Here is a 23,994-nt window from a genome sequence, read left to right on the forward strand (position 1 = left end):
TCTGTTTCGTATAGCTGGATCATGTCTCATCTCTCTAATGATTGTTTTTCTCTAATGCCATTTTTTTCCCAAAGCCAGCAATAGTTTCCTCTCAGACACACTCAGAGTTTTTTCAATAAACGTGTTTAAACATGCACTGGTGACAGCGATAGCCCCGGGCTTTTGGCTCACTGTTTGACGTTCTGCGTGCATCTCAGGAAAGCCTGGAGGGAATTACATTACATCCAGAACAGGCGCTCACGCCAGTGGCTTAACTAGCCCTTCCACCTCCCACGTCCATGATGGCTTGGTGTCTGAGTCCGGCACAGTGGTGGATAAAGTGCACAACCCCAGTACTCGAGTCCAAGTGCAGGTCCTCAGGGTTAATTATTAGTTCACTTCAAGTCAAGCAAGCAAAAGGTACCTTTTTTTTTTCCTCCCTAAAATCAATGCATTCCTGAAATGTTTTCAAAATGCATTAAGAGAAGCGTGTCGTAATGAACGATGCCACACAAACACAACAGGCTCTACAAACGACAGCACTGAAACACAACTTGAATTGACAGTGAATCGAATCGATTATTTTCCCTCAGTGAGGAGGACTGCTTGTTGGTGAATCACATTTAAAAAAAAACAAAAAACATCAACATCGATGTCAAAGCTGTACGTTGAACAGATAGATGGATAAGTAGATGGATGGATGAACAGATGGATGGATAAGTAGATGGATGGATGAACAGATGGATGGATGAGTAGATGGATGGATGAACAGATGGATGGATAAGTAGATGGATGGATGAACAGATAGATAGATGAGTGAACAGATGAATGGATGAACAGATGAATGGATGAACAGATGGATGAATGAACAGATGGATGAATGAACAGATGGATGAGTAGATGGATGGATGAACAGATGGATGGATAAGTAGATGGATGGATGAACAGATAGATAGATGAGTGAACAGATGAATGGATGAACAGATGAATGGATGAACAGATGAATGGATGAACAGATGGATGAATGAACAGATGGATGAATGAACAGATGGATGAATGAACAGATGGATGAGTAGATGGATGGATGAACAGATGGATGGATGAACAGATGGCTGAGTAGATGGATGGATGAACAGATGGATGGATGAACAGATGGATGGATGAACAGATGGATGGATAAGTAGATGGATGGATGAACAGATGGATGAATGAACAGATGGCTGAGTAGATGGATGGATGAACAGATGGCTGGATGAGTAGATGGCTGGATGAACAGATGGATGGATGAGAAGATGGATGGATGAACAGATGGATGGATGAGTAGATGGATGGATGAGTAGATGGATGGATGAACAGATGGATGGATGAGTAGATGGATGGATGAACAGATGGATGGATGAGTAGATGATGGATGAACAGATGGATGGATGAGTAGATGGATGGATGAACAGATGGATGGATGAGTAGATGGATATAGTAAACAAAACCATTCTTTGGCTATGATTAAAGAATTCAAGAGCGATTATAACAAAGATCCACATAAACATTTCAGATAACGTTTGATACACATGAGGTCAAAGGTCAGTTTCTCTCTGAAATTTTTTGGCCACTCAACTCCGAACAGAGGGATACACTTTTAGATAAACTTCCCTGTGGATGTGAACTACAACTTCCCCGGTTAGTGGAGGCAGAAAAACTCGTGACTTTTTAAAAAAAATTCTTAAAGCCCCAAGTAAAATGTTGCCCTGCTAAGAGTCATCATCGTTACCATCATCAACTCTGAAAAAGCAGTAAAAAACAACTCTGTTGTGTATTTCACATTTTTGTCATCTTTATGGTCTGGTGATATTTTAGCAGTTAATCCAAGCTGCCTGTTAGTTTTTTTGTGTTGTTCTATCTTGAGGCGGGATGACTCATCATCTGGCAAACAGCAAAATATATCGGGACATGATTTCAGTGGCATCAGCTTTATATCAGCGTTTGATTTGACTGCAATTAGTCAGAAATACAACACCAGCGCGCGATGAAAATAAAACTAGTCTGACACTTCCAGAAAAAAACTGTCTTTCTACTCTTCCCTCTTGCTGGTGTTAACATATTGCAGAAATCATTCTTTTCGCTGTATTATATTTGCTTATCCTCTGCTTTCATGATCCTCAGACAAATCTCTGACTGGAATAAACCCTCCAGCGGAGGTAGCAGAAGCCAAACTTAGAGAGCCACTGATTGAGAAACAGCAGACTAAATGTTTTTTCCAGAACAAAAGCCACTTTCATGTGAACTGAGAGGCTGAACATGTGTCCAAATATCACCTGGATGAGGCAAAGACAGACAGGGAGCCAGGGAGAGAGGGAGGTGAAAGGAATTAATGAGAAAAAGAGGAGATAGTTAAGGGGGGGGGGGGATCAGTGTTTCTGGAGGAAAAAAGTGTCTATGAGCGTCTGCTTGTTTGAGGGTTGAAGACAAATTGACCATATGGATAAGAACAGACGGTGGCCAGGTTGTGCTAAGAACTTGTTAGTTCTACCACATTGTGTTGTTTGGCAGGAAGCCTAATGTGTAGCACACAGGGAACTGGCAAACGAAGGGAAACAAGCAAACTGCCACAGCGCCGACTTTTTAAGGCTTTTAGGATGCTACAAGGTACCGTCTCTGGCGTCGACCCACCAGATCTGCACGGAAATGGAATCCTGATATACTGAAACTAAGATACAACTATGAGACCAATCATGTACTTGCTGTATTAAGCATGACAGGTGATCATTGAAGTTATGAAGTGACAAAAGCTACATGAACATCATAAAAAACTAAAATAAAAAAAAAATGCCTTTAGATGTTAATATGTCCCATAAATTGTAATTTTCAATGATGTAATGTGCAAAATAAAACTCACTAGCAAGATGTTCTTCTTTGATTCATATTTTTTCTGGTCAAAAGCATGTGATCTGTTTTACTTTCATAAAACCTGGGCAGCTGTGGGGTCAGTTTTATTACAAATGTAATCCCATTCCTGGAAATTCAGAGCTTTTTCAGTTTTAAACATGGTCTTTGACTCTAAAATGCGCAGGACACCATATTAAATATAAAAATCATCTAAAGTACATAAAACAATCAAGCGCAGCCTCGTGAGCACCGCCTATAAATCGGATGGGAATTAATACAAGAACGGCTTGATTGACGCCGTCAGCGAGGCATTTATTTGACTGTTTTATTATTGCTGTAATTTGAAGTGCTGGAGAACTGGAGTGAATAATTCTGACAGGCCATAGCATCCCATTTACCTCCATGAAACAAACGGAACATCAGATCCCCTTCTCGGTGTGATGCGTGTCCAGGAAACTCCACCGCGACTTCAATAATAAACATTAGTAGATTGCTGACCGTTTGGAAAGTGTTGACAACAACAGAAAAGGAGACATGAAGCATTATCGAGTAGAATTTAGGACAGAGCTTTATCTAGATCGCTTTGAGTTGCACAGATCTGCTGTGATGCTCCAAACACAGACGAACAAGTAAAAGCCGCTTTCAGTCAGTATTATATCACATTCTGAGCTTTCTAGCTCTGCTGCCCATTCAACTAAAGGGTTTGACGGGATTCTCACAAAATCTTCTCCCACATCAGTCCCGGAAGAACTTGTTCCCGCTGTTTGATCTCTCCACCGTTTGCTGCTCTGCCTTTTACTGCACAGTTTTGTTTTTGTTTGTGCGTCACCATGAATTCCAGGTGTCAATCATTCACTGGTTAGGTGACGGCCTGCAGCCAGAGCGGACAGGAGCGAATGATAAGACAACAGAGGACTGGCATTATGTTGTAAAATATAAACCATATTTGTATCAGTATATGAAGTGTGTGTCATTTTTCTTAGTAGCATCTTGGAGCTTTCTAGTATATTTTAGCTTCTTGCCGTAAACCCACTGCTACACTCTTTTGGTTCAGTCTCACCATTCTCATCAAGGTCATTTTCAGCAGTAGCAGCAGGGTTTTTTTTTTTTAATACGACAATAATATAGCACAGTATTGTATTCTACGATAGCATCGTTAGCGTTTTAAGAGCAACACAGGAAAAGAAAGTCGTGGAATCAATTTCTTTTTCAATGAACCAAGCAAGAACATTTTGTCATGTCATGGAAATGAACTCCAAATATACCTGAATATGAGAAGAAATGTGACAGAGTTGAGAAATTAAACTTGAATAATTACATGCAAGTGTATCAAACCATGTAGTCTGTCATTAATATTAGTTCAGCATACACTGATACGTTTTAATGCTGATTTCTAAAAAAAAATGTGTTTAAATCCGTATGAATCACATGTTCATTAAGTCTGGATCATACATTCATTTATTTTTTCTTCTTCCAATAATTCAGCAGGCTGAGCTCATTCTGCACCTGTTTGGCTCAAAGGCAGAGTCAAATCAGAAGTAATGAAGCCTTCAGATAGAGGAGTGTTATATTTGTCCATGCTGCCGTCATCGGGTACTAATAACTAACATGTTCCTGATTCCTGTGTGGCTCCAGACAATCTTCACCTCTTATAATACGCTGGAAAAAGAATGTCATTAGTCCTCGTGAGCACATGTATACGTGTGGATGGCTAAATGGAATAAAACAAGGACTTAGTCAACAGCTTGCTGTGACGATAAGTGTCACCGGTTCTGCGTATAAACACTGATTTGATTATTTCATCCCTTCTGAAATAAAAAGCCAAACTCATTGTTTTTCATCTTGGTGAATTTCTGTGGGGAAATGTCTCTGCAGTAAAATAGAAAATGGAATAACCTGCATTTGTGAGCTTGCTACTTGAATGCTCTCTTTTAATTTAGCAGGAGTCAATTTGAATTATAATTCTGAAGTTCTGCCTCTGTTCAGTAAAAGTAGAGGTGGGAATTGCAGGGTGAGGTCAGAATGGGTGCTGGAATGATCTATTGGTGTCTCTAACAATGCCCCATCTAATTTATTTGAAATTGTCCCTTATTACAAACGACGACAAACTGGAATCTCTGTCTGCAAGCTGAATTATTCCATTTTGTGACAAAGCAATTTCGATTTTCTGAAAGGGTAAGCAGCACAGTAACTGAAGGGAGAAGGAAAGAATGGAGGATACATACAAAGGACAGCAGAATCAAGAGAGCAAAATAAGGCAAACATAGAAAAACCAATGTGTACGTGTTGTTCTGAACAGATAATGTGTTCTGAAGGCACAGAACATTGACACAACATTCATATTTGTCTCCCATTGACTTGTTACCCGGCAAACACAAGACTTTGCAGCTCTTCCTCTCAGTCACAGCAGAAACTATCAGACTTACTGCCATCAGTGACAAACATCCAGAAAGAGAACTCTCTCCTTACAACTTCAAATCGTAGCTCATAATTATCAGATTCTGAATTTAATATCGGTGTGAACTTGGCAGCATGACAGCGGATCTGCCAGAACAGAGGTCAGAGGCGTTTGAGTCAGTTCTTCTTTCATCAGTTTCATATTTCTTCACCCCAGACGATTTGCAGTGTGACTCTCACTTCTGTTCCACAGGTGTTTCATTTACCTCACAGCACTTACTAACATGTTGCAGTTAGCAGAATATGCTGTAATCAATTACTAGGTAACAAATTAAGCTATTGGGGTGGCATAGCTCAGAGGTAGAGTAGCCGTCTAGCAACCCAAGGGTGGCTGGTTCGATCCTCACTTCCCCCATTGACCATGTCCAAGTATCCTTGAGCAAGATACTGAACCCCTAATTGCTCCTGATGGCCCTGCAACGGACTGGCGACCCATCCAGGGTGAACCCAGCCTCTCACCCAATATCAGCTGAGATAGGCTCCAGCTCCCTTAACAGATATGCGGTATAGAAAAAGGATGGATGGATTACGCTAACCACATTGAATTTGTTCTGCTACAAATTGTGTAAATTCAGTAAAACCACAGTAATCAGGACCGAAACTGGAACACGGTTCCATAGGAGGGGGGCTTGATAGTTGAAGGCTCTGGCTCCCATTCTACTTTTAGAGGAACCACAGGTAATCCTACATCCTGGGAGCGAAGGGTTCTACTTAGATATTAGGGGATTATGAGCTCTGTCAGGTATGAAGGAGCCTGACTGTTGAGGACTTTGAATTTTTGAATTCTATTCTGAATTTGACAGGGAACCAATGCAGAGAAGCCAGTACAGGAGAGACATGGTCTCTTCTACTAGTTCTAGTCAACACGCAGGCAGCAGCGTTCTGGACCAGCTGGAGAGTCTTTAGGGACCTACTGGTGCAGCCTGATAGGAGGGAACCGCAGTAATGCAGCCTGGAAGTTACAGAAGCATGTCACATCCAATGTGGTACTACATGTTGCATGATGTCTCCCAGTGACTGACACCTAGCGCCGGCTTCAAAAACAGCAAAGTGGTCTATAATTTTTGAGATACGGAGCAATGCTTATTGAATAAGTAACAACACAAATGATGTAAACAGCAAGTCAAGCCATCTACTCTCAATAGGAATGAGGCCAACCACCTTTTATCTTTAGAGTATTTTGGTTTTCAAGAAAACACAAATGTCAAAGAGCCCAAAAAGGCTTTAGTCCAGAGTTATTTCAGAGCACACAGACAATGCTAAGATTATATACGTGGGTATTTAAGAACCCTTGTGTTCTGCCTGGCCCTCCCTGCTCACTTCTGCTCAAAATCTGAGCACAAAATAGAGCCGGTAGCTTCTCCTTACCCCCTGACTGTAAGTGCTAAAAAATGAAGTAGCCTGAGAAGAATGAAGATGAAGAGGGGCGCACAAAGGAGCTAAAGACTACTTGTCAAGATATTCCAGAGAGCATTGAACCATTCTCTGTAATGTTATTACTTCACAAAAGGCACACGTGGGAAAAGGAAATTGGCGCTAATTGCCCACATCTTTTCTCTAAATCTCTTCATCAAAGATGTGCATGTGCGTGTAAATGTGCCTGCAAAATATAACCTCACTGCAGTGCATTCACTTTATCAGTGTACCTAAAAAGAACTTTGGAAACTTTCTCGCCATGTGACTCGAGGATACCTATGCACATCAATAAGTAATCACCCTCTCGCAGTAAGAGTTATGAATAATGCAACTTCTCATATATCTGTGCCTCCCCCCCCAAAAAAAAGTATTACTGGAAAGCTGAAGAAGCGTCACACAAAGCATATTGCAAAAAATGAACATTGGCAGGGAACATTTCATGTCAAATACACCCAATATATTTAATCTGAGTTTCATTCAGAACAATGATTCAGTCTGTGCTGCAATCGAATGGAAGTCCTCTCATTTGAATTGCATTCATTTTAGGTCAAACAGGGGCACCTCATGCTGATGTGGTAGACCTCGTCTCTCCTTTGGGATGGAGACATGGGATACAAACATTTATAAACCCAAAACCTAGTTTTTGGTTTTGAAGTGAAATAGGACACATCAGCCTCCTGTCGCACACACACGCACACACAGATTGGCTACAGCGCGGCTCTCAAAATAGCTAAGAGAAATGTAACAAGGAAAAGTGAGGCGTTCAGTGCCTTGATTTCTCCAGTATGATATTAATACAGGAAGGCAGATAGGTTGGCGAGCACATTCAGTGCACGTCATGCATCCTCTGGGTTAACTTGTTTATTTTAGTCCTGCTGTGCAAACTGTGCTCAGAAAGCCTCACTTGAAGTAACACTGACTAACACCACGTTGAGCCTGTTTTGTTCCGGTCTGAATCCATAAATTAAAACAGTGTCTAAGTCCCAAGTATTACAAGAGCTGCAGCATGATTTTCACTCCAACCTTATGAGAATAAAAACAACAACATTCCCTGCAAATATAAGTTTTAGTTGTTTTTTTAATCCATCACTTTACTTATTTTGAGCTATTGTTTATGTATTGTATCAGGGGTGTCCAAACTGGTCCAGTAAGGGCCGGTGTGGCTGCAGGTTTTCATTCCAACCGAGCAAAAGCAACACCTGATTCTACTTAAATCAACTAAGCTGTGTCCACACAGCTCATTTGTTGCATCAGGTGTTGCTTTTGCTCGGTTGGAATGAAAACCTGCAGCCACACCGGCCCTTACTGGACCAGTTTGGACACCCCTGTATTATATGAATAAAACTATGTTTACAGTGTAAATATAATTATTCTGGTCCTGGCCAATTATCTTCCATATGTTTGTTCTTTGTCCATCAGCGTGACCTTGTCAAAACCCTGTGCATATCATCACTTTATACATTATGAGAATCTACACGCTGCAGGCCTGAAGACGCTCCGCTACATACATGCAGCTAACAAATACACACTGAAATCTCTGCACATAAATCTGACAAAATATGTTTCATCGTAAGTGATATTAATATCTAGTGGGTACTGTTTTTTTACTAGTATTTTTTCATATAGTGCATATAATACACAATGCACTGCATGCTTTGTGGCACAAAACAAACAAAAAAAACCCCAGCAAAAACTCAAAATAACACATTGAATAAATAACACAGTGCAGCCAGAGCTCTATCTCCTGCAGCAGGTGTAGAGCAGCCACTGAGGCACGAATTATGTTCATCACCTGGTGAACCTGTTAATGGAAATACAGTAAGTTAAAGTTGATACTCTAGTTGATTGTCTGTGGTTGTAAAAAAATAAATAAATTACAGGTTTCTCAACCTTTTTTTTGGGGGGGGGGGTGTGAAAATGAAAGGAGTGCAAGCTTCTAAAAATGAACAGATCAGTGTGGACCAAACTTATTTAAATATTAGAACGAATGAAATGAAGATGCTGGCTGGGAAGGCTTTTTAAAAAAACAAAAACAAACAAAAAAAAAACAAGGCTGGACGGGAAAAAGGTAATGAAACTGTAAACAACGTCAGAAAAATGTACTTCAAATATCAACAGTAAACATTCTCATTCTGGTGGCAGAATTCCGCCTGTCACCGTTCAATTGGATTCATACACTTAAAGCAGCAAATTACCGTGCAGTCGACAAAATATTTACCTTTAAAATGTTTAAAAAAAAATTGGGATTGTACCCTTTTTGTACATGGGTGTCTTCTTTGTCTCATTCATAAGCAGATATATACCTTGCCCTCAAGGCCCGAGTCTATAAATACGCCGCAGTCAAGTGGCAGCACAGCCAGCGTTGTAGATTGTCTGTGCTGTGGTGTCTTAAGCAAACACGATTCAGCTGAAGCGTGACAAATTTTAAAAATAGCTGACAGACACTCAACCTAGATTCACTGGCCTCATAAGTAGGCAGGTGATGTCAGATTTGGGACACACCATACAAATTTAACATTCCCCACATTAAATTGCTTTGCCTTTCCCCACTTTAATTTCAACTCCAAACCTACGCTGACACACACTTGAAACACACACTCCACAAATTTCATTGTACTCAAGTGGAATCGCATATAAATCTTTTGGAGTAATGTATAATTTTGCCTACAAATAATCTTCAGAGTTCTCTGGATGTCACAGCTCCTATTAGCTGTCATAATGGGATCGCCGTTTTGGGTGAACTTCCAGTTTAATTCCTTTCAGGAGATGCATAATGACTCTGGTGGGAGCGACTCAGACAGCATTAAAAAATCATGCTCTGGCTTCCACCCTCCAGGCTGGGTGGAGACTGTATTTCTAGTGGGCTCCCAAAAGACGGGAGGGAGTTTTAATGAGAACTGACTGTGACTCAATTCACAGGGTGAGAATGTTAAACTGCTGGTGTTCCACAGGATGCAGAACTGCACTTATGTGTATCATATGGGAGGAATAACCTTTGGATGAGTGTTGACGATGACAAATGTAAAATGTCAACCTGAAGTTTGCGGGGCGGCATCCATAACTTACATGAACTCTTAACTGCTGGTGTATGATGTGCTCTTCAAAGTCACGTTATCAGTTGAACTTTAAGGTTCCAAATTTTTTTTTATCTCAAACATAATTACCATTATTCTGATTCTAGTAAAACCAACCCCTCAAGAAATGTAATTGACTGCAGTGACAACGAGCAGAATAAAAAAGTCACATAATATCATAGAACAGACTTTCTCCACACAACCTTCTTAGATCATTAACATTCTCAAGCTTCATTCAAGTAGACGGTTGGGATGAGCTGATATTGGAGTGAAAGCTCCCTTGTGTTTCATCGCAGATGGAAACCTGCGGCGCTAACTTGTGATCTCACAGTGAACCGACGATAAACAAACAGACAGCACATGGAAACAGCAGGAAGTGAGCAAATCATCACACGCAACAAGAGCCACCAAGGCTGGCTAAAGTCTGTTCTTCTACCAGCAACAGACACGCTCACCGGGTCGTGTGGACATTTTTCTCATCTTTTTAAACCTGGGCTGTATTTCCCAAAGTTTTGGAGGAAAATGATTAGTAGCAGGCCAAAAGGCTGCGTTCATCCAGATCATCCTTTTGCTGGAGAGCTTCAGGAAACAGTTCCCAGGTCAAAGTCACTGTCATCTCACTTCTTTAGGAGGGATTTTTTTTTTCAAATTTGAAACTCACGTCGACTCTCAAATGACCTCTTTTTGGAGGTCAGAGGTCAAGGTGAGCTGGACAGCCACAGAGCTCAGTGGCATAGTCATGATGCAGTGTTTCTAGCTCTAGATCAAGCACTTTCTCACCTTAATTCTTTATTATTGAGCTCTTCAAATTCTGGTGGAGGACAGGAGCTGCCAAAATACAATCAGTGCCCCAGAGTTGACCTCTTCACAAAAGCTTGGTTCTGCTGCAAATTCAGCTCATTTGTGTGTGTGTGTGTGTGTGTGTGTGCGTGTGTGTGTGTGCCTGTGTGTGCATGTGCGTGTGTGTGTGTGTGTTTGTTTTTTTTAATTAAAAAACACTGAAAGCTATCTGAAATATACGAAAACAATGCATCCAATACATTTAGCAGCACACTATGCAGAACAGGTAACTGGAGTATAAACCGCTGTCATTTTATTTTGAATGGTCCAAGAAAAGATTTACACTGACATGTTGCAGGTCTTGACCCTTTTAGTTTTTATACATTACTTACACAGACCCAACATTCCCATGGCAACAGTGAGAGTGAGGTGTGTGAGTGACTTTAGCAAGTGAACTAAAACCTGCCATAAGTTTTCAATTGTCCTTTTATGAGGTGAAACTTACCTACTTGTAGCTGCATGAATTTGAAGTAAAACCTACTCTTCTTTTAGTATTAAGTGTAATTACTTGCAATAGTGTCCTTGTCACGTTCTACTTATTTCATTATCTGTATCCTCTCTGCACCAAAGTTCCCTGGAGCATGATAAAAATAAAATAAAAAAAGCACTTTGAAAATATGGCCCCTCCCTCTCATGGATCGAGGCTCATTTCCATGGAGGATTGGTTGTGAGCAGTCAAGCACAATTTTCATGGAGCGACTTAAAGGTTGTGCACTCAACCAGCCACCAACTCCAGAAATAGCCAGCAAAAGTATTTGGGTCACTTCTTCTTGATGGGTGAGACTGTACCTGATTCAGGTGAAACTGCTCATTATAAACTTTCTGATCTGTTCACTTTCAACTCCACAAACCTCTCATCATGACTAACAGCTTGGAACAAATAGGCTTGCGCTGCACACTGCAGTCGAGAGCAGAAGTGCACACTGAGCTGAACTCGCAGTCTCTCTCTGTCTTCGTCTTCTCTGCCCGAAATCTTTTGTGGGGTCCAAACACATTTATATTTCCGCCACCAAGAAAACATGGAGGATACTAAGACAGTGGGCCTTCATCACAGGTGTTTCTCTGTTTGATTTGAGAATAGCTTTTACGAGACAAATGTATGAATTGGCTACTCTTCTGAGGACCTCTGAGGACACCTTCCTAACTTGTTAGATCAGAAGGAAGGAGACAGTTGTGTTATTCTTTTCTTTGTGACCAATGAGCTAGTTATCCATCCATCCATCCATCACTTTTCTACCGTTTATCCTGTTAAGGGTCATGGGGGGGGGGGGGGGGGGGGGACTGGAGCCTATCCCAACAGCTTTTAGGTGAGAGGTGGGGTTCACCCTGGACTGGTCACCAGTCCATCACAGGGCCAACACACAGACAGACAACCATTCACACTCACAGCCACACCTACAGTCAATTTAGAGTATCAATCAGCCTCGTCCCCTCTTGATGTCTTTGGACTGTGGGAGGAAGCTGGAGTACCAGAGAGAACCCACACAGGAACAGGGAGAACATGGAGACTCCACACAGAGAGATGCTGTGCTCCAGCCAGGGCTCGAACCCGGAACCTTCTTGCTGTGAGGCGACAGTGCTGACCACTCTGCCACTATTTGGAAAATCTCAAGTCTTATATACAATAAAAGTTATCAAAGAACAGCAGGATGCAGCATGGTGCACAGTCTGTGTGTGAGACATCAGGATGTCATCATCGGCTCTGTACCATGATGTCAACCAGGGACAGAATCAGCCACAGCAGTGTCTTATATAACCTTATAGACCATCTGCTGAGGGCCTCAGAAGAACCTCTCCATGCTTTTATTATAGGTACAGAACATTCATGTAAATCATCAATTGCATACGGACTAAAGACAACTATCGCAGTGAGAGCACTGTTTTGTAGTCACAACCAAAGATATCATCACCATGTTTAGTCATCTTTCATCTGAGACAGCCCGAAATTCTATACAGGGCTTGAGGAGAAAGTAGGAGCAGAAAGGGATCCATGGGGGGAGGGCGGGGGGGCACAAGAGAACAGAACAGGAGCCCAGAGTATGTGTGGATGGGTTAGATGAGGCAAAATGAGTCCAGGAGACAAGAGAAACTCAGCCAACAGACAACTGGTCTCCAAATACAAAAAGTGGCTGGAGGCCTGAGCTGATTACTGACTGGACAGCAGCTACAATCTAGCAGCGCGGCTTTGGCAGAACTGGGAATACCAGGCATGTTGATTGCAGGATTAGATGCAGCTGGTGGAGCTCAAACACACACACACACACACACACACACACACACACACACACACACACACACACACACACACACACACACAGGGAGAAGAGGGGGAGAGACGCTGGGCAGATGACAACAATTGTGGGCTGGATGTGGAGGGAGTGTCAACAGGTCCAGATGTAACAGGTGTGAGTCAAAGTATCGAATTCAGATCTTCCATCAAAGCAGCAACATTGTTGTGGATTTCACCCAAAACTGAATCAAACTACGATGATTCATCATATTAAAGTACATCCAGTCCACCAAGAGTTTCTCCTCTTGTGTCCAATGTTTAAATTTCTCCACGTCAAATGATGGTGTGCAGATGTAGACAAATGGAAACAATTCATTGGTGACAGAGTCGGTCATCACGGATCTCAGTGAGAATCTTGATTTTAAGAAGTGGTCCTAAGAGCAGAATTTACCTTCTAGCCATCCATCGTCAAGTGGCAGACACACATTATAGTATTTCTTACATAATTTGGTGTACTTTAATTTATGCGTAAAGAAATTTAAAGCTTCCCATAGACTTTTAATCCCTATCATCATCCAAAGTTTTATCCTCTGTGACAGAAATTTAAACTGTCTGACTGGATGTTCCATTCCAGTGTCTCATCTCTACAGAGGCGTTTTCATTTTCTCATGCGCTACTTTTTTTTTTTTTATATATACAGATTTTTATCACTGTCCATTTGAAACAAGAAGGGGATCCAAAACTTTAAAACTTAAACCATGGTGATGCTTCTCACCCTCCAACTTTTAGCTTTAAATATCAACCAAACAAACCAGCAAACAACCTTTTTTTTTTTCTTTTTACAGAATTTCCATTTCTCGACAGCTGTACTGATGTTAGAGGAGAGATTTCTGATGCTCTCTATCTTCCTCTATCTGACAGCTAATAATAACCAGGTGCTACTTTACAACATGCTGCCAGGAGAAACTTCCAAGGGAAATTTCTGCATAGGCAGAGTTTCTTTCAAAATTTCCTATGCTTCAGCGAAACCAAGCGCCGGAGCTGCAGGTGCAATCAGTGCTGTGCTAAAGCCTTTTAATTAACACCATCTATCATCATTAGCCAAATAGTCAGCCAGCAGTCTCACCGTTAACTCTTAGAGAGCAGAGCGAAGAGAAAAGTAAATGATGCACAGCACTTCTTTGCTTCCCGCCCTGTCCCCGTCAGCTCCCCTAGCCCGTGCTCAGTCACTGTGGAGGAGCTCAGAAAACACATCAGTCTAAATCAGCTCCAGTTAATCACTGTGCAACCGCTGGCTGCCATCCTGTGATTCCCTGGACTAAATACTAAGCTAAAACTAATGCTTGCTGATGCATGTGATAGCCGGAGACTAATTGTTATAGTTTGCCGCATTCAAATGAGAATGCCCTTTGGTTTGGGAGATTTGTCATGGAAGTGCCACTGGAATTAGAACAGCTATATTTGTTCCAAGGAGTAAAGTTGAAATGACTTTGGCTGTTATGTTCCACTCTTAGTGGAAAAAATGTATAAATGTAGTTTTAGAATTGAATACTTGTTTGTCATTTTTCTTTTTTTGGGGGGGACCAAATGCACAGAGTATTAGGATATTGGTTTTAGGTATGAGGCTTATCACAGGCTCACCATGAGCCACTGATTTCTGGAATCTTTTTAGAGAAGTGCTGTAGTCAGTTGAGGATGAGTGTTTTTAAGTGCAAATTTTTCAGGACTTAAACAATGTTCCTGTGTTTTGCCTCCAAAATGCTGGAAGTGAAGCAGTCAGCCTCACAGTTCCTGTCGTTCGCAGCTGCGCTCTCTTTCTCTCTCTCTCTCTCTCTCTCTCTCTCTCTCTCTCTCTTGCTCGTTTTGATGGGGACTTTTACAGATGGAGACTGGTTACGTCTGATCCTCCCTTTAACCTGTGAACAGGTCATCCCCTCTGAGACGGACTGTGCATGTAGCAGCGGTTCATTTTTTTCATTTTTAAGAATAATGTTATCATTGATGCATTACATATTGTTATCGCGTGGAATCTGGTATTGGAGCCTATCCCAGCAGCCTTCTGGTGAGAGGCGGGGTTCATCCTGGACCAAGCCGGAACCTTCTTGCTGTGAGGCAACTGTGCTAACCACTGCACCACCGTGCTGCCCTTTTTTATTCTGTCATTTTTACCAATGTTCTGGATCGCTATTGTTGAGCAAGCATATTTACTTTGTCATGAATACTATAAGAAATTATAAGCAAAAGCTGAAGTGTCGGTGTGTGTATTTATTAATATTAGTGTGCTGTCACTGTTTTGTGATCATGAGATGACAGAAATGTTTGCATTTCAAAACAAAGAGTGTTGAAGCAGAGCTTGGTCGGTGCTCACTGTGGTCACGTGATTTGATAATAAGGTTTTGGTTTAGTCACTGCAGAATAAAATCATTTCTGAACCGGGGTTTTGACCTAAAACACGTGCAGTTAATTATTATGGTTGAAAACACAGCGCCACAACGCTGCAGTTTTAATACCATGTGATGTCATGAAATTTATGATAATCGTTTTGATCCTCAGCTGCAGTGACTGTCAAGATGGAAGAATTAAGCCAGGAATGTGCACTCACACCTATTATTTACATCTTAAAATAAAATTGACACATTAACTGCAATCTTACAATATATAACGGTTTAAATTTGAATGGGTTTATTTTCTTCTTCCAAATTAGCATTCATTGTTATGGAATTGCTGCCTCAGTGACTCAGATAGATTCCCCCAGAGTTTCCTCGACCAATATTATTTCCCCTCCTAATTAATATTCACCAGTATAGTCCCTGTTCAAAACACACCTTTTGGGACTGAGACAATTTCTGCTTGCTGGTGATACTGAGCCTTCAGTAAACAATGACGCAGAAACTTTAATTGCATTTTTATTAGTCACTTGCTTTGACATGCGGTGATAAAATGGAGCGTTGGACATCCGCAATGAATCCCCATCACGTAGTCAGCCAGCCACCCCAGGAATTTGGAGTGCACCAGTATTCTGACCTTTAGGGTAAAGGAAAGGCACTTTGTAACAAATGACTTTTTTTATTCTTTTTATTTAACCCAGAACTACACCTTCCGAGTGTGAACAAATAAGATTTAGATAGATTTTTACGGTGTGATGACATCATTTAAGTGATAATGACACACTGCAGAGGAACAAATAGTCGGTTTTAGCTTTTAAGACCATTTTGAGTTCACTTGCAGACTCAGACACACTCAGACGAGGCTTCCCCTATTGCCCCCTGCTTCCCTGAAAGAACAATGTAGCAGAGTTAATGACAGCGAGCACCAATTGCACTGCGAATGTAGCCAGCTGGACAGTTTAATTGGTGCATTATGTGAGAGGGAAGCTGCTAATGAAGCTCTAGTCCGACCATGTGCTGCCCCCGAGGGCCATTCCTTCTGAGGAAAGCTTTGTCATGGTTTGTACTAAACGGTTACAAAATACAAGTTTTCCTTTTAAGACGTATTGTATGCGCAACAAACTAATTACACCCCACTGGTGTCTTTGTTGCGCCGTCACCATAATGACCCTGTTCATATTTGTTGTGTATTATCATTTGATTTATTGAACGCATCCTCTTGAAGTTGCAATGCTGCAGACAACATAATTCCAGTGTCATGTTGTCTGTAATAGTAAACCACCGACTGTTAAAAGACACCATAAGTGCAGCCAGTGGAAACAGAAGCACTGCTTCCTTCTTTGTGTGTGTGCACGTGCTTGTGTTTGTGTGTGTGTGTGTGTGTGTGTGTGCGTGCTCCTGGGAAAACTGTCAGTGCTGGTATTTTGTTCGGAGAGAATGAATACATAATGCGCTAATATTCAACGGCTCTTGTTTTGCCAGCAAATTTATGCAGACCAGGTGGATCTGTACGTTTCAGCTGTATTTGCATAATACTCACATGCCTTGGGGTTAGACAGTAGCAGGAGAGAAGTGCTAAAATGATTATCAGCCACTTGAAACAGATGAATTTTCTAGTGTTTCACTTTACCACTCTCTGTCTACGTGTCATCACCATCGTCTGGTGTTTGGATGGAGGAATCAAGCAACTGGCTTCCCTGCTCCTGTAATGATGTAACGCTCATTTGTTACAATCCGACACACAAGTTGTAGAAATTCCTTCATCTAAGGCAAGACAGATTTTTTTTCACTAGGTTAACCTATTTAATAGGCTCATACCTTATGTTCATATTTGAATATTAAACAGAAACAAACTTGTATCAGCAAAATATGAATCGACTTGGAAGGTTACATGGGGATATATTTATTATTCTAATCAATCTAGAGTTTAGTTTATTTCTCTGTCAAAAAAATGTATGACCTTTTATAACACATACCTTTTAAATGCTGTTTTCTCCACAGGACTTTTTTTTCCCCCTCCTCTTCGGTGTTATTGAACATCAAACTTTCCAATTTTGTCTGTTATGCACTCTCAGGGATTTTTTTTCCACAGACGGCATTGCCCATACATCATTCACAGTCTGATGTATGCATCGCAATCTTAGAAACATGGCTGACATAACTGTGTTTCAGTTTAGAGTATTCAATGATTTATGGAGTGATTCCGAAATGTTGAAAAAAAAAAAAAAAAGGAAAACCAACAACCTTCAAATAAGTCAGCGAAAAGAAGCAAGGATTCTGAACAATTTGATGCTCAGATGTCTCCTCTGGAAATGTGCGCATATTTGAATACAAATAAAACGGAAATCAAGTTTGTCTGCTCTAGCTGCTCTCATCAGCCAACAAAGAACATGACGGGCTGCACAGGGTAAAGAACACATTTTTATTAGTTGTATTGTATGCATTGGAATTCCGGAACAAATGTTGTTCTGAGCAGAATTAAAGAATCAGTGGTTAATGTGTGTATATTTGACCTTGTTCACCTTTGGTCTTAAGCTGATAGAAGGGGGATGATGCTCTGCGCTATTGTTCGTGTCATCAAGTCTGACAACGATCCCCAAACACAGTAGAAAATGCATCAATACTGCAAAAATTCCAAACCCGCAACACATCTGTGCATCACCCAGCGGAGCCCAGTCTGCTCCTCTTGATTTATTTAGAGCTACAGACTCAAACTATTACGAGACATAACTTGGTATTTTTTACCCTTGATCTTTGAAGCCCCACGGACCCACCCGTGGGTTCAGGAAGACAATGCACCGGTAATATTAAAAACCCCAAACATTTTGGGTGTCCACGTGTACCAAACGGAGCGTCTGCCTGGTTTGATCCTTACACAGAGCTTCGCAGAGACTATGTGCTTTGCGGTATGTCTGTCATATTTGGTTGAATTGCGGTCAAGGAGTTACTGAGGAGATTCTGCAGATCATTGTCATCATCTACTGCCAAATCTAGAAAAAGAAATAGAAGTGAAAAATGAAGCTTTTTCTTCGACCTCATCACAAATGACTCAGACATTATAACAGTAACTCTCACTGGGCGAGTATTCCCTCAGGTCTGACCTACAGTACACGCGGAGGCCCAGATCGTGCATATAGACCTGATAGTTGCTGAGCTATTCTTGATTTATTTTGGGAACCTGACCTCCAAAACCCTCCAGGGTTTAAGAGATTAAGCAAGCCCTGTATAGGCCGAGAGCACCGCCAGGATTGAGACGTTGAAACCTTCACAAAAATCTGGTCATTTTTTTTTCCAAACTTTACTCTCCTTTTGTAATCTTTTCCTGTGAATTACTGGACAGTTTTATGCTGCTCTTACAGTAGTAATGTGGAGGAGGATGTTAGTTTAACAAATCAAACAACAGTTAAAACTGCTGAAGAAGGACACTCCACTGGGAAAATATCACTTCAAGGTTTAGTTAAAAAAAAATTTGAAAAAGAAAGAAGCATCGATTTTAGGGCATAAAACAACACAGTTTATGGTAAATGTGGTCTACTGCAATCTAGACTGTGATGAATGTAATACCTTTAACATCTCTCCTTTGCTCTGGCTCGCCTCTTTTCCATGAGTAAGTGTGTGTATATATCAGGTCACACTCTTGTTACTGAAAGAGTGTGTATTCACCTTTTTATATATTCATATTTTCAGGGAGTTCAGCCACTGGAAGGTGAACAGCCTGGCCACAGAGAAGAGAGATTTCCTCAAAGCTCCGTTGCCGTTAGCGCCAGAGTTTCTACGCAACCTCCGGTTACTGGGGCGACGGCCAACCCTGCAGCAAATCAACGAAAACCTCATTAAGAAGTATGGGACCCACTTCCTAGTTTCTGCCACCCTGGGAGGTAAGGAAGGAGGTGACAGTGGCCTTTATTGTCAGGTTTGGGGAAGTGTTGGGACTCAGCAAAACTAGAGGAGCTCCTTATTTCTGGTCTCAGTGGATTTGTAGACTGGTGTAGAAAGTCCTTGATCTATGGAGAAAAGCAGAAAAATGTCATGAAAAAGCAACAACTACAACACAACATCTGTCACCTGCAGCATGCCCTGTAATTTTCCTTCATCCTTCCCTCTAATGAGAAACACTTGCAGCAAGTAGAAGAGGGATTCAATTGACCTGGTTCTCTGCATATGTCTCTCCTCTCCTTACTGGAGATCTGTTTGACTCGGAGGAGAGAAGAAACACACAAAACAGAATCTCCGATTGGTCCTTATAATATTCAGTCAAAGTATTCATACTCGTCTATTTGAGAGAAGACAATAAGAATAGATTTTAAAATCAAACGCACGCCCATACTCCTTCAAAAAAACAAACCGGCTTCAACACATACTGTTCACACATACTGGTACTGACTGGCCCACTTATCCCTGGACGTCTGTGGTGGGACGTCAGCGTGGAAGTCAGCAGAGATGAATGCAGAGGCAGACAGATACTTCGTCTGTAATTAACAGCCATCGCCTAAATAAGCAGAGCTTGTGTGGAGGCTTAAGAAAAAGAATTGCATTGCAGAATTTACTCTTTTTGTTCTGTTTCTTCCTTTTCACGCATCTCCCACACAGCTACTGTTGAGCAATTAAATACATTTCACAAAAGTCAGCTGGGTTAAAATGGAGGCAATTGGCTCAGAAATGAAAACAAGCTTACGAGAGCAACGCAAAGAATTAGTCAGTAATAACTGAAGTGTTGCAGAGGCTTTATTCTTCTGGGAAACACAAAGAAGTATCCTATATTGTCCATGTCGGATTTGTCTTTGAATGCATTGCTGCACAAACTTACAACTCCTCAATGCAAAAGTCCTGCACCTCTAAGGGAACAACACACTCACGCTAAAAGTATGGAGAATTTAAAAAAAAAAAGAAAGATGTAACTTGTTTTGTAAAAGTTTTTCAGCCATAAAAAGAAATACAATTTCTTTTGTTGAATCTATTACAGTAGAAATAATAACATTTTTTTTTCAGTGCTCAAACGTGTTTCCAATATTGGGAATAAAGAAAAACAAGAATAAACACGTACTGAGCTATAAGGGGAATTGTTGGGCACCAGACAAGGTAATCATGACTTTCCGCTTCTGCTGAGGAACACTGCATTTAATGCTTTTACAGGATTTGGGTAGTTTAAATGGTTTATTTGTGGTGAAAAAATTTTGAATGTATTTTTTTGGAAATATCACCATTGAACGCGCTCATCACAAATGATTCATTTTGGGACCGTCTGTTTATGATAAATGATGTAATTTTGGCTTCTTTTTTTTTTTTTTTAGAGATTGCGCTAAACCCTAAAGCTTATTGCTCATACCATGGTAATTAATTTAGCAGGCTTCATGAAAGCCCACCAAAATGCCAAATTTAGACAAACTTATGTGTCACTATACTTATAATTACAGATAGTTTAGACTTGTTGGCACATTTGTGTATATCACGGAAATTTCATTTACAGTGAGAAAGAGCCAATCTTATGTTCCACGTAACTGCTGAAGAACTTTAAATTCCATGAGTATAATCCGGAGCTGTTCCAGATGACGCTTTCTTTAGTGTTCATTTTTCTTTAGTGTTTATTTTCACACCCTTCAAAACATTGTAATTATATGAAAAAATTAAATCAATAGCATGTTTCAACTGAAGGCGGTTTTACAAGATAAAGGACTGATCGGGGAATGGTTGAAATTGCCTGATCTATGCTTTTTAATACATCATTTATGTTTTTTTAAATGAAGTAAACATCATTAGATTTGAATGAAAGAAAACAAAATGATTTGTACTTTGTCAAATACTGTTAGCTATGCACACAGTATGACCAGCAATTTGATGTAAAAGTGCTCAAATGATGAAAATCGTCCACACTTTTTAAAAAGTATGGTTACCCAGAGGACTCACCATCCTGATCAGTGCATTTAACAAGCATGTTAAGACTCGCATGATGTACACGCATTAAATGTTGTTGTTTTGTCTCGGCTTTTGTGTAAATATTCCTGATGAAGAGAAGACAAATGATGCATTATTAGTTTCACAGCAGCCATACCACAGCCAGACAGTGAAGGCCTGCCAAAGAAATGTCTAATGAAAAGCAGAATGTCGTTACCATTTTCCAAGGTTAAACATCAGCCTATCTTTTTTCTGACCGCAATTCAGACAGAACTTTATTCATCATAATTACAAAGGAAATGGGTAGACTGCCTGACAACAAAAGAAAAAAAAGGCAGAAGAAAAATAAATACTGAAAACAGATGATGTCGGACTGAAAAACTGAGTGTTCAACCGGTTGATTCACAGGAGAGGAGTCTTTGACCATTTTTCTGGACAAGCAAAAGCTGAATAAGAAGACAGAAGGCGGCAGTAACAGCTCCGTGGTGTCTCTGGAGCTGCTTCATCAGCTGGCGGCATCATACTTCACGGATCGAGAAAGCACCCTGAGGCGACTGCACCACCTCCAGATCGCCACTTCTGCCATTAAGGTACCGTCGTCATGCATGCAGGGCAGCATTCAGCTACACAGCCATTACAAATTATTTCAGTTCTATCCAGAAGTGGATTATTTAGTTCCAACCTGGGATTCCTAATTCAACATACTGCAGCCATGTGTGGAATATTTTGTTGTTATATAAACAACCACCCATCAAGCTAGACACACAAACATTAGTGTCCCTATAAAACTGCCTCCCTGAGACATATTACTCTGCGCTGCACCCATAACAAATAGCCCTGCTAGCTCTCAACCTATGCACACAAACCCCTCTTTTTTCTTAAAGATCATTTTCCAGGTGCATCATTTCTCAAAAGCTGGTGGGAGTCGAAGGAGAGCACACAGGGACACTGCTTTTTTTTTTTTTTTTAAATGGCAGCCTGGTGGCTATGCACCATAAGCCACAGTGGCACTAAAGCATGGCAAATGTCAAGTTTCTTTCAAATCCTGGTGGGAAATGTCTATTTATACACACGGCATACAATCTGGAACAGGTTATACAGTAATGTGTGTATGTGTGTTTTCTGTCTCATAGGTGTGTGTGTGCCTGTGGATCACATGGAGGTTGATCACCAGGCAATTAATTAATTTCAGTTACTGTATAAAAAGCCCAGTTATACTTGACTCAGGGGGAGAGTGACCTGTAATTTGGAATTATACTACACTTTTACGGCATAGGATAAAATCCTCTGATTCATCATTAATCATTAAGACTAACCTGTGACTAATACAGATGGCAAGGATGAATATTCTTCAGCTTGTCCAAGTGGCTAATGCACATTTTCTGAATAAATCATCATTTTTTGTAAATCTACATATTAAGTGAATTTTACTTTCGTGCTATTACAAAGGAATTCATAAGTACGGCCATCTTGAATCATGTAAAATTTTGTGTCCGCTAAATGTGCACTTTGGTAAATTTGCATTGCAGACGACATATGCATGGGAAATTATCAGGAAAAGAAAAATTATAGATGGAAGAATACATTTCCATGACACATGTATAGACTGTGGTGACCTCCTCTCCCACATTTGTAGACTGCTAGCCTGCTTTAGAATGGCAAGTCTGGTATAAATAGTTACAATTATGTCATAACATACATCTGCACTGATAAATCTATATCTATTAACTAGACTCTCCTTGTTGCACAGGCATGGCCCAACCCACATGTGCAGACTGCTAGCCTACTTTAGAATAGCAAATCTACATACATACATACAAATTTGTTATCATCTAAATTATATCCTGTAACCTAACAGGCTAGTGCAACTCAATATGGGCTTGTGAAAATTGCAACTCACTCATCCTGCTGGCTAGAACATTAAAAAAAAGATCTAACCCCGAAAATAGAGAAAAATGAATGTATATTAATATTGTCCTAAGTAAGGGATACATTTTTCACATCAGACCAGATCTTTTGTCTGCGGTGCAGCGACCACAGGTGTGTGGGCGGATGGGCCACGCTTTCATGCTTCACCTTAAATAGGTAATTGGAATGAGTGATTTCTAAGCCTTGTGTGCACCTGGAATAGTGCTGCTTATTTCCAAGTTCTGTTCGTGCCGGGAGTCATTTTAAGAGGGACGCTAAGGCACTTCTTTGGTTACACATTGAGAGCTGTGATTGGTGGTGGAAGGGAAGCAGAAAACACAAGACCTCCTGGCCCAAACCCAAATTGCATTCAGAGAGAGAAAAAAAAAGTTTGATTATATGAGAACATTAAATAGGATTTTAATGATAAAGTTTGTTGGACAGTTTTATAACACATTAGCTACAGGGGTTCTGGGTGAAAGCATTAGACAAATTTTGTTAGTTCTTTCTGTACAGTTAAAAGAGATAAGGGAAATTGAAATAACCTCTACAGACTCTGAGCAGCCCATTTTCTTATTTATGTTTATCACCACAAACCACCACTTTAATGTGTAAAATTTAAAAAAGGGAACAAAAACAAGCTAAGTATGAATGTTACATCTCAGCTGTAACAGCACTATATTAAAGCCACATTCTCACATTTCTCTGCTCGGTGTGAATTCATTACGAGTTGAAATCCAGCTGATGAGTGACTGCTGCACCAAAATCTTCCACATCTCCAACAAAAAGGTCAACAACAGCAAATAAATGAGAAAGTGTCTATCGTTAACATCCATTTTCCACATCCGTCCGTTTTCAGTTCCTTTTGTGACATTCAAGTAAATAAACTTTAAACTCTAAATACTCCTGTTTTTAACCTGAATATTCA

The 23,994-nt window shown here is 40.6% G+C and overlaps 1 protein-coding gene across 7 annotated transcripts in view; it reads left to right on the forward strand.

Annotated features, from left to right (window-relative positions):
• brinp2 (bone morphogenetic protein/retinoic acid inducible neural-specific 2) overlaps nt 1-23,994 on the forward strand; it is a 203,247-nt gene that overhangs the window by 117,640 nt on the left and 61,613 nt on the right. For all 7 annotated transcript variants that reach the window (XM_086203891.1, XM_086203892.1, XM_086203889.1 and 4 more), the window contains 2 exons: nt 18,954-19,144; nt 21,567-21,748. In XM_086203891.1, the coding sequence (XP_086060017.1) occupies nt 18,954-19,144; nt 21,567-21,748 (373 nt within the window). The remainder of the gene's footprint in view (nt 1-18,953; nt 19,145-21,566; nt 21,749-23,994) is intronic.

The sequence above is a fragment of the Aulostomus chinensis genome, chromosome 5 (genome assembly GCF_037954235.1).
Source record: "Aulostomus chinensis isolate RoL2024-O1b breed Wild chromosome 5, RoL_Achi_v1.0, whole genome shotgun sequence".
NCBI lineage: Eukaryota > Metazoa > Chordata > Actinopteri > Syngnathiformes > Aulostomidae > Aulostomus > Aulostomus chinensis.